This window comes from Bufo gargarizans, chromosome 1, assembly GCF_014858855.1.
Source record: "Bufo gargarizans isolate SCDJY-AF-19 chromosome 1, ASM1485885v1, whole genome shotgun sequence".
Lineage (NCBI taxonomy): Eukaryota > Metazoa > Chordata > Amphibia > Anura > Bufonidae > Bufo > Bufo gargarizans.
In genome coordinates, this window is record NC_058080.1 from 336,714,575 (window position 1) to 336,726,695 (window position 12,121).

The window sequence follows — 12,121 nt, forward strand, 5'->3', positions numbered from 1 at the left end:
ATCCCCACATCCCAAAATTCTTATATAATTAAAATGTATTTTTCCAGTCTTACACACTCCAAAATGGTATTAATATTTCCTCCAAAAAAATTTTTAAAAAAAATTTCAAATAACCCCTTTCTGCATAGCAAAAATTGGCAATAACATTTTTTTTCTAGATCATTGCCGTAATGGAGGAAAAAAATTTAAATGACCAATTCGCTGTTTCTTCACTACATCTCCCAAAAAATGTAAGTGATCGTCACACACTCCAAAATGGTATCAATAAAAACTATAAATGGAAAGGGGACAAAAGAATGAGCCCTCACACAGCTTTGTAGACCAAATTTATAAGTAATGGAGATCGGAATATGGAGCTGTTAAGAAAAAAAAATTTCATTTTCTTCATAGTTTTTATTTTTATAAGTATTAAAACACAAGAAAAACTATTTAATTGTGGTACCACTGTAATCATACTGACCCGCAAAATAAAGCTTATGACATGTCAGATTACCATATTGGGAAGGCTGTAAAAACGAAACCCATAAAACTGTGTGCTTTTTTTTATTTTTATTTTTTTTCTTCTTCTTCTTCTCTCCAATTACTCCCCATTTTTCTCCAGCTTCACACTATATCATATGCAATATTAGAAAAAAATTGTGGCTCCTTGAAGGCAGGGGGTAAAAAACAAAAGAAAAAAACCCCACAGAAAATGCTCAGTCAGGAGTGGGTTACAAGAATGTTTTTATTTTAGATCTTTAAAGTAGCGATCTTTTGCTTTGACAATTTTGTACACTCTTGGCATTCTTTCAGTCAGCTTAGGCTTTCACACTCGCATTTTGGCTTTCCGTTTGTGAGATCCGTTCAGGGCTCTCACAAGCAGTCAAAATTGGATCAGTTTGCATTCTAATGCATTCTGAATGGAAAAGAATCCGCTCAGAATGCATCAGTTTGTATCCGTTCAGTCTCCATTCTTCTTTGGAGACTGACACCAAAACGCTGCTTGCAGCGTTTTGGTGTCGGTCTGATGAAACTGAGCCAATGGATCCTTCCTGTCACACAATGTAAGTCAATGGGGTCGGATCAGTTTTCTCTGACACAATCTGGCACAATAGAAAACTGATCTGTCTCCCATTGACTTTCAAGTTCATGATGGATCCGTCTTGGCTATGTTACAGATAATACAAACTGATCCGTTCATTACGGATGCATGCAGTTGTATTATTGTAACTGATCCGTTTTTGCTGATCCGCAAAAAACACTAGTGTGAAAGTAGCCTTAGGTGTGTAATTTCTAACATTTGCTCATTTATGGGTAAAAGTAGCCTTAATGAAGTAGTTCCCTTGAATGGTTTTCAGACTGTGTTCTTAGAGGTGGTTAGGACTCTTCTGCTTCTCCTTCACTCTACAGTCCAACTGATTTCAAACCATATCATCTGGGTTAAGGTTGAGTGATTGTGGAGGTCATGTTATCTCACACAGCAGGATATAAGGGCTCTTTTACGCGAGCATGGACTGCAGAAGCGCACAGCCTTATTATGATTGATAATGCTGTGTGCCTCTTCCTGACCTTTATTCTACAGAATCAGGGCTCATTCACATGACCGTATGAATGAATGAATAAATGAGTTTACATCTGTTCCGCAATTTTGTGGAACGGGTGTGGACACATTCATTTCAATGTGGCCGTAAAGATGCAGACAGCACACTGTGTGCTGTCCACATCCGTTGTCCCGTTCTAGGGCCCCGCCAAAAAAAGAGTATGTCCTATTCTTGTCCACAATTGCGGAAAAGATTAGGCATTTCTATGAGAGTGGACGGCCATGTGAGGTCCGCGAATTGCGGAACGCACACATGCCGGTATTTCGTATTTGCCGGCCACAAAACACACATGGCCGCCTGAATGAGCCTTCATACTGATAGCTTTTGTCCATATGATTCCATCACATAAAGTTCACACACAATTGTTAATCGTGATAATGCCATGTGCTTCTTTAGTCCAGACCGCACAATCCCTCTCTTACATGGAGCGTGATTCCTACAAGGGACACGCTTATGTGAAAGAGCCCTAATGCTCCTGTGGAGACACGAGGGTCAGTAGGTGCTCTCGTCCGCTGGCCTTGCTATCTTTATAAAGATAGCGCAGGGCCAGGGCTCATACCACCGAACGCCCATGCTCCTTTCTAGTGGGTGGAACACTACGACAACATAGGGTGAGGGTACAACGCTCCGAGAAGACTTTATTGCATAACCAACATTCAGCAGCATATAATCCAGTCCCAGCAAGGACAAAGGATGGCACGCGACAGGTGACAGCGATTCCGCCTTCTGCGGACTTGCCAGGGATTAAACCTCCATGACTTCAGGGGGACCCAGGACCATTTACCTCAGCCAGTAGCACTTCGGTTTGGGTGGGCATTCAACGAGAGGAGGTAGCGGCAAGCATAGGGAGCCGGCTCCGAGTAGCGAGGCATGTTGCCAGGGGACTTTATCTTCTCAGCCTAGACTCTCCGACCGAACCCGTAGTATTGAGATTAGGCAAAAATGCAGTTCTGAAGTCCATCAGCTGGAACCGTAGTCCCTAGGCTGAAGTCCTGTAGAATAGCTGCTGATGACATGGGCAGCTGCCCTTTTATTTACCACATCTGCCAGTTAACTGCATTGGCCCCAATAGGATTGGTGGGAGATAATTGTGGCTCTTCCATCATTGGTTGTCAGTTCTATCAGAATGCGTAATGTCATACTTATGTCAGAGCTTTTCCACTTCAGCTAGACAGGCTGAACGGCTCCTAATACACAACAGGGGGCTAATGAAATCCAGAGGGGATGTCGTTAGCAGGCCCTTTCCCGTACATCTGCTGGCTTGTTAGTCAGCTCAAAAGGCACCGCATAGTTAAAGTGACTGTGGAAGTCAGAAAGCTAAAGGAAAGAAACATTAAACAATAGCTCAAGTCCCTACACCTGGTGCAAATTGAGAACAATCCACCCCACAAGTTGTCAGGTGTTATCATCAGTGCTGGTGGTATTGTCACATCTCCTTCTTAGGCCTCGTGCACACGACCATTCCGTTTTTCCCCGCAAATCCACAAAAATCAGAAGCCGCCAGTGTGCCTTCTGCAATTTGCGGAACGGAACTGGCGGCCCATTGTAGACACTCCTATTCTTGTACACAAAACAGACAAGAATAGGACATGTTATATATTTTTTGCTCGGCAACGGATGCGGACAGCACACAGAGTGCTGTCAGCATCTTTTGCAGCCTCATTGAAGTGAATAGGTGCGGACACGAACAACGGTTGTGTGCATGAGGCCTTAGCCAAATAGCACTTAAAAAGAAAATGGTAAATAGAATGTCTGGGATAGTCTAGAACCATAAAAAAAAAAAAAAAATTTCCTGTACATAAAAAAAATAATGTGTGTGTGTGTGTGTGTATATATATATATATATATATATGAGTAGAGAAAACGGAGGGTATAAATACAGAATATCCAAAGGCGGGACAAGGCGTCCTTCTTACTCACGGTCTGATGAAAGATCATACAGGCAGAATTTCCGCCCTGGAAGGGTCAACCCCACCCTTTCTGGTTCCTGTGTTAACCCTAATAGAAAATAGAAAAATAGAAAATAATGACGTCCCAAAATCAAGTCCCGACGCTCCATTCCCCAACATTCCGTTGGTTCGTCAGGGGACAAATAGTGATGTCGGCAACCAAGAATTCAGTCGCCGGAGTGCAAAAGTTGTCTAACACCACCCTAAAATAACTTTTGAACTCATCAGGCAACTGCCTGACGATGCGGAGTATGCCAGAAGTGTATAAAGCTGTCATTAAAGCTGCCGAGTCAGGGCCCCATATGTCAGTGACGGCAAGGCACTTTGAGAAGGCAGGGACTGTTCCTCCGTGTCCCTGCTTTCTGGGTTGCTGTATACACGCTGAATGAGCTATGCAGCTTCCAGATCCGGCTCTGGACCAGGAGACTGCAGGACTTGTTGGGTCTTCCTGAGACTGCGAGGTTAGTATACTGCTGTGCTGCCTCTCTGGGGGTTGTATTCCCCCTGTAACTGGGGCTACTTAGTCAGCCTCAGTTACAGGAGAAATCAATAGTTTAAAAAATAAAATAAAATGGCATAAATGTCCCCCAGAGGTCTTGTATGACCTTTATAGGGGACACAAAGTGTAAAGCAATTGATCCAGTCTCTTCATTCAAAACGTTGTTTGAATGATGTAGGGAGACCGACGAGGTGAAATTCGACATTTAAAACTGCGATCCAAAGTCTGCTTCAGTACTGAGGTACCAATCGGTACCGAAACCCTCTTTGCCTTACAATTTTTTTAATGGTTTTCAAGTTGTAGAATCGAATGCTCACGTTCTTCACCAGCGTCTCACAAGACTTCGGACTTGACGAATTTCACCTCTGTAAAGCTCATAAAAAATGAACCCTCACTCAAGACCATTGTCAAAAAAAGTCTGTAAGAAAATGGCAACACAAAAATGGTGTTGCCATATTTGGTATCTCCGAATCCGTAACGATCGGCTCTATAAAAATATCACATGATCTACCCCCATCTGGTGCATGCCAGAAAAAAAAATGCCAAAACATCTTTTTGTCACATCGCTTCCTAAAAAAAAAAAACATATCAAGTCATCATAAAGTCTTATGTACACCAAAATGGTACCCATTAAAAATTATAGTCTGTCCTTGAAACAGCAAGCCATTAGACATCTATGTTGGCAGAATTTTTTTTTTTTAATGGAAGTTAGTGTATGGCGATGGGTTTCCACTAGAAAACAAACTTCCAGCAACGGGGCTGTCATAAAATGGATCTACATTTAAGATAAGATGCCTTTATTGTCACTGTACAATACAATGTAATACAACGTACAATACAATGAACAACATTTCATTGTATTGTATTGTACACGTAGTGCTGTCCACATCTTTTGCGGCTTCATTGAAGTGAATGGGTCCGCATCCAAGCTGCCAAAACGACTCGGTGGCGTCCCATGTTGCTGCAGTGTTGGATACAGAGGTACCTGTCCTGGAGTTATCAGCCGCTTCTGCGTTGTGATCATAGTTACTTGTCTCCGCGCTTTGTCACTTGAGTTTGCCGCTGTCTCTGTTTAGATGATCACAGGCCACTTCAGCTGCTTGTATGACATATCCAGTTTTCTTTAAAAAAAATAGGAGATTGAGTTCACGGCGTCCCACGTGTATCGAGTAGGGTGCGGAGCTGATATCTGTTATTACGGACTTTGCATTTGGGGTAGATAAGTGTCTATAGAAACTAAATTATTTAGGAGGATATGAGTCCATCATCTAATGTACAGGTATCCTTGAACCAGACGCGTTTCGGGGTCTTTTCCTGGCCCCTTCCTCAGTGGTTACCGTGATTATCTAAACAGAGACAGCGGCAAAGTCAAGTGACAAAGCACGGAGACAAGTAACTACAGGACAGGTACCTCTGTATTTAACACTGCAGCCACGTGGGACGCCACTGTGAGTGCAGGTTAAATATTATAACATTGTATCTACCTGACATATGAGACCATACAAATAACATGTGTTCCTTAATTCGAGTCACATTACTACTGGGCATCTTATGAATATCTCTGTGTTATGGACACATAGAACAATATAAATACTGCTGTATCACGGCTGTTCCCCACTTAAGGGAGTGAATATATTCGGACTTGCATATGTAAAGAATGATTGAGAGGATTTTCTAGATGCCAAATAATCCACATCCCCTGGATCGGATAGTATACAAATATTTGTGCATGTTATCATATGCAGTTTACCTCTAACAATGGTCCTACCTCTTCACCGGTAATCACAAATATATGAACAATTTTATACAAACCAAATTTCCAAAAAGTTGGGAAACTATACAAATCGTGAATAAAAACTGAATGCAATGATGTGGAGGTGCCAACTTCTAATATTTTATTCAGAATAGAACATAAATCACGGAACAAAAGTTTAAACTGAGAAAATGTACCATTTTAAGGGAAAAATATGTTGAATCAGAATTTCATGGTGTCAACAAATCCCCAAAAAGTTGGGACAAGGCCATTTTCACCACTGTGTGGCATCTCCTCTTCTTCTTACAACACTCAACAGACGTCTGGGGACCGAGGAGACCAGTTTCTCAAGTTAAGAAATAGGAATGCTCTCCCATTCTTGTCTAATACAGGCCTCTAACTGTTCAATCAACGTGGGCCTTCTTTTTTGCACCTTCCTCTTTATGATGCGCCAAATGTTCTCTATAGGTGAAAGATCTGGACTGCAGACTGGCCATTTCAGTACCCGGATGTAACGGATCTCCTAGCACCCATACCTCCGTTGATAGATGCTCCTAGTGCTTTCCGAGGACTCCAAGCACTCCACTTGACACCGTACGCCCTGCAGACCCCACGAACCGCTGCAGCTTGGTTGGGGTCTCACCGTCGTCCACCCACGCTGGACCTACGACAAGGCTCCAGGCTCCAGTGGGTGAACCTCTCCTACAGCCAGAGAGCAGGAACAGCTCTTACAAGAGCTAGTAGTTATGCCAGGGGAGTATAGCAAATCATCAGCGTATAGCAATCCCCCAGTGTAGATCAGTTATCCAAACACCAGTCTCAACATGATGGATAAAACAGGAACACTTTATTGAGGGCTACCCGCCCGTATTTATGCAGGTCATCATGGTTTCCTCCTCTCTGCCCCAGAGACAACCGAGGAATAATCCAATTATCTCTCAGGACAAAGGGGAGATCGCCAATACACATGTGGAGACAACAGGACAGACATCACCATTTAAACACACAATGTCACACCCTCCCAGCAACTACAGACATTTAACATATTCCCAGATAGCTCAAGTCTGAGTGCATATCATTAGGCGAATGGCACTCAGACCACACGAACACAAATAAACTAGCCATCTGGGTACCCTCACATAACAAAATACAATTCCAAAGACAGATTTAAGCTGTGCGGCCGGCCTGTCTTCTTTAAAGTTAGTATGGGCCATAATCCTGAGTAGGGCTGCAGTAAACGAATATTTTTGTAATCGAGTATTCTATCGATTATATTTCTCGATTCATCGAGTAATCTAATAAGAAAAAGCTACTTAAAATAACGTACGTAATTAGGTATGTATAAAGTTATTGGTTTGAAGGGGTTAATAACTTTATACATGCCTAATGCCAAGGTGCTTCCATTAACCCCTCCAAACCAATAACTTTATACATGCCCATTGGGTTTGGAGGGGTTAATGGAAGCACCTTGGCATTAGGCATGTATAAAGTTATTGGTCTGAAGAGGTTAATGAAAGCACCTTGGAGGTGCCTTCATTAACCCCTCTCTAAACCAATAACTTTATACATGCCAAGGTGGTGCTTGCAGCCTCCATTAACCACTCTCTCTCCATCTGCCTCCCCCCAGCCTCTGATCTGCTTGCCCCCAGCCTCTGATCTGGCTCCCCCCCCAGCCTCTGATCTGCCCCCCCCCCCCAGCCTCTGATCTGGCTCCCCCCCCCCCCCAGCCTCTGATCTGCCCCCCCCCAGCCTCTGATCTGCCTCCCCCCCAGCCTCTGATCTGCCTCCCCCCCCAGCCTCTGATCTGCCTCCCCCCCAGCCTCTGATCTGCCTCCCCCCCAGCCTCTGATCTGCCTCCCCCCCCCAGCCTCTGATCTGCCTCCCCCCCCAGCCTCTGATCTGCCTCCCCCCACCAGCCTCTGATCTGCCTCCCCCCCAGCCTCTGATCTGCCTCCCCCCTCCCCCTAGCCTCTGATCTGCCCCCCCCCTCCTGATCTGCCTCCCCCCTCCTGATCTGCCTCCCCCCAGCCTCTGATCTGCCTCCCCTCCCTCCCCCCAGCCTCTGATCTGCCTCCCCCAGCCTCTGATATGCCCCCTCTGGTAACGCAACCCCCCCTCCCTCCCTCCCCAGTATTAATCATTGGTGGCAGTGGCCACAGGGTCCCCCCCCCCCATCATTGGTGGCAGTGGCAGTTCCGATCGGAGCCCCAGCAGTGTAATGCTGGGGCTCAGATCAGTTACCATGGGAGCCAGGACGCTGCTTAAGTCCTGGCTGCCATGGTATGTTAGTGAGCAGAGAGCAGCGCATTATACTCACGTGCGCATGATTGCTAATGCTGTAAGCATTAGCAATCCGCCGCACAGACAGAAGGAGCGACCGCCGGCCACAGCGCACGTGAGTATAATGCGCTGCTCTCTGCTCACTACTAACATACCATGGCAGCCAGGACTTAAGCAGCGTCCTGGCTCCCATGGTAACCGATCGGAGCCCCAGCATTACACTGCTGGGGCTCCGATCGGAACTGACACTGCCACCAATGATGGGGGGGAGGAGGGGGACCCTGTGGGATATGGCCGGCACATTCATTGGTGGTGCAGTGGCCACAGTCCCTCCCCTCCCCTCCTCCTCCTCCTCCTCCTCAGTCCCTCCCCTCCTCCTCCGTCTTCAGCGGCAGCCGCGCACAGTGGGGAGGGAGAGACTCCCTCCTCCTCCCTCCTCCTCTGTGCCGGCCGCTCAGTCCTGCCTCTCTGGCTCCGGAGGACACGGAGCGGTGAGTGAGACGCTTAATTTCACTCCCGCTCCGTGATCACGTGATCTAAACGATTCCTCGATGCAGGGAAACTGCATCGATGAATTTTTTGACTCTATTTAATCGAGTTATTCGAATAATCGTTTCAGCCCTAATCCTGAGGCAGGAGGCTGGCAACCAGCCCCCTCCAAAACACTGTGGCGAGGTTGGTTTTGTCACACCGGATCCTTCTCCTACGCAGCCATGATGTTGTGATTGATGCAGAATGTGGTCTGGCATTATCTTGTTGAAAAATGCAGGGTCTTCCCTGAAAGAGATGACGTCTGGATGGGAGCATATGATGTTCTAGAACCTGAATATATTTTTCTGCATTGATGGTGCCTTTCCAGACATGCAAGCTGCCCATGCCACACGCACTCATGCAACCCCATACCATCAGAGATGCAGGCTTCTGAACTGAGCGTTGATAACAACTTGGGTTGTCCTTGTCCTCTTTGGTCTGGATGACATGGCGTCCCAGATTTCCAAAAAGAACTTCGAATCGTGACTCGTCTGACCACAGAACAGTCTTCCATTTTGCCACACTCCATTTTAAATGATCCCTGGCCCGGTGAAAACGCCTGAGCTTGTGGATCTTGCTTAGAAATGGCTTCTTCTTTGCACTGTAGAGTTTAAGCTGGCAACGGCGGATGGCACGGTGGATTGTGTTCACTGACAATGGTTTCTGGAAGTATTCCTGAGCCCATTCTGTGATTTCCTTTACAGTAGCATTCCTGTTTGTGGTGCAGTGTCGTTTAAGGGCCCGGAGATCACGGGCATCCAGTATGGTTTTACGGCCTTGACCCTTACGCACAGAGATTGTTCCAGATTCTATGAATCTTCGGATGATGTTATGCACAGTTGATGATGATAGATGTAAAGTCTGTGCATTTTTTCGCTGGGTAACACCTTTCTGATATTGCTCCACTATCTTTCTGCGCAACATTGTGGGAATTGGTGATCCTCTACCCATCTTGGCTTCTGAGAGACACTGCCACTCTGAGGAGCTCTTTTTATACCCAATCATGTTGCCAATTGACCTAATTAGTGTTAATTATCTTCCAGCTTTTCGTTATGCTCAAATTTACTTTTTCCAGCCTCTTATTGCTACTTGTCCCAACTTTTTGGGGATTTGTTGACACCGTGAAATTTTGAATCAACATATTTTTCCTTTAAAATAATACATTTACTCGGATTAAACGTTTAATCTGTCATCTACGTTCTATTACAAATAAAATATTGACATTTGCCATCGCCACATCATTGCATTCCGTTTTTATTGACAATTTTTATAGTGTCCCAACTTTTTTGGAATCCGGTTTGTACATTTTATGCACACAACCGCATGAAGATCTCATCTTGCAACAGTTCCATCTTTTTACATATTTTTGCTCAACCTAAGACTGCACAATTTATGTATTGCATCGGTTTTTTGATTTTTTTTTGCACATAATGTGCTTTTTTAACCATTAAATACCTAGTTATCTCCATACCTTTGGTGTTTTGTATTCTATGGTCCAAGTGGTGAGTGCTCACCCCCTACATATACTATTTTACTCCTTTTTTGACAGGGCGAGTCACTTAGGCTTTGCAGCACCGGCTTCTTAATTAGTGGAGGGTGAGCCACCATTTCGCTCAAATATTTTTAAAACATATACAGCCTGAATATTGGTGTGGAGTTGTCATTATATCTAAAAAATAAAGGGAAAAAAAGGTCTCGAGTAGGGATGAGTGTATCGACTTCGGATAAAACATCCAAAATCGATTCACATAAAACTTTGTTCTAATACTGTACAGAGCCGGAGCTCCATACAGTATTAGAATGTATTGGCTCAGATGAGCCAAAGTTATTGCTTTGCGAAGTCTCGCGAGACATCGCGCAATAACTTCATAAATTAATTTGTACTATAATAAAACATTTCCTGAACTCTGTTTTGGCTCCAAGGTACTAGGTATTAGAAATAAGTTTTAGGCTTCTTTCACACTCCCGTTGTGTGATGGATCCGTTCAGATAATACAACTGTCTGCATCTGTTCAGAACGGATCAGTTAGTATTATCTTTAACATAGCCAAAACGGATCCATCTTGAACACTATTGAAAGTCAATGGAGGGCGAATCCGTTTTCTATTGTGTCTGATTGTGTCAGTGAAAATAGATCTGTCCTCATTGACTTACATTGTGTACCAGGACGGATCCGTTTGGCTGTTTCATCAAAACGGAATGGAGACTGGACTGATGAAAACTGATGCATTCTGAGCAGATCCTTTTCCATTCCGAATGCATTAGAATTGCAAACTGAACCATTTTGGACCGCTTGTGAGAGCCCTGAACAAATCTCACAAACGGAAAGCCAAAAAGCGAGTGTGAAAGTAGACTTATGCGAATCGACTTCAGATGTTTCAACCAAAGTAGATTCGCTCATCCTTAGTCTTGAGTGATTCATTAATTTTACTGTCCACCAATATTCTCTTGTTCTACATTTGATATACTATTCTGTCTCTAAGCACACGTTTTATCACTTTATTTACTTTTTTCCTTAGGAAGCAGAGATGCTGAAAGGACTGTCATCATGGATAAATCAAAGGGAGAGCCTGTCATTAGTGTAAAAACATCTTCTGAAAGGGTAAGAAGGTTTCGTATGAAAGAGTAAATTAGTCTCGTGCTGTGCTGTAGTAACTTCTTAAAGGGATGGTCCGCTTTTTTTATACTGATGACCTATCCTCAGAATAGCTCATTAATACAGCACACAGCACTCGTTCTTACTGTTTGCCTGCTCGCCGTCAGCATTGCAGTGGTGAGCAGGTTCGATCACGACTCACTGATCCCTTTGCTTCAGTTGGACAAGTCCTTCCTATTCAAGTGAATCCTGAATATTTTTGTAATTGTGTATAGTTAAGTTTAGTTTACCCAGTGAGTTATTCAATAAAGTATATCTAAATAGCGACACCTACCTGCTGTTTGTTCTTTCCCTTATTTTTCTGTCCACTTCAATAATCATTTGAATCATTCAAAAATCTTTTTTTCACATTAAATATTAAGTAAACCTTTCTCAAGTTTTAGTTTAAAATGTTCTAAGTAGCCTAAAAATAATTTTTGTAATGTACTTTATTAATCAATAATATTGTTTTCTTAAAGTAGAACTGTCATTTTTTTTTGGGGAGTATTGGATTGCGGTGATTAATATCACCTTGGTGGCCCTATTTAAACTTTTCATTGTGTATTCAATTACCCCTTAATTCCACATTTTTGTTCCTTGTACTGACTACTTTTACCTGTGCTTAAAATAGGGTTGCTAGGCATGGTCCGTCTATCTGTTGAAGGACGGAGGACACAGAAGCGGGCTGCATGCAGGGTCACATTACTGACAGCCAGGGACTGTAAGTAAATGATTATAGCCAGGTCCTCCCCAGCAGCTGATATCAGTGCCTGGGGTGTGTGCACTTCTCCCTGTCCCTGCGCTTGGCAGACGCAGAGCTGGAGAAAGCAGAGTTGAATCAGCGCACAACAGGGAAGGGAGATCTGCCATCTGCTCAGTGTATAAATGAAAGCA

General features: G+C 44.0%; 1 protein-coding gene across 2 annotated transcripts in view; it reads left to right on the plus strand.

Annotated features, from left to right (window-relative positions):
* The window catches only part of LOC122946563 (scaffold attachment factor B2-like), a 461,735-nt gene that overhangs the window by 419,328 nt on the left and 30,286 nt on the right, over positions 1-12,121 (plus strand). For both annotated transcript variants that reach the window (XM_044306283.1, XM_044306291.1), the window contains exon 11: positions 11,112-11,194. In XM_044306283.1, the coding sequence (XP_044162218.1) occupies positions 11,112-11,194 (83 nt within the window). The remainder of the gene's footprint in view (positions 1-11,111; positions 11,195-12,121) is intronic.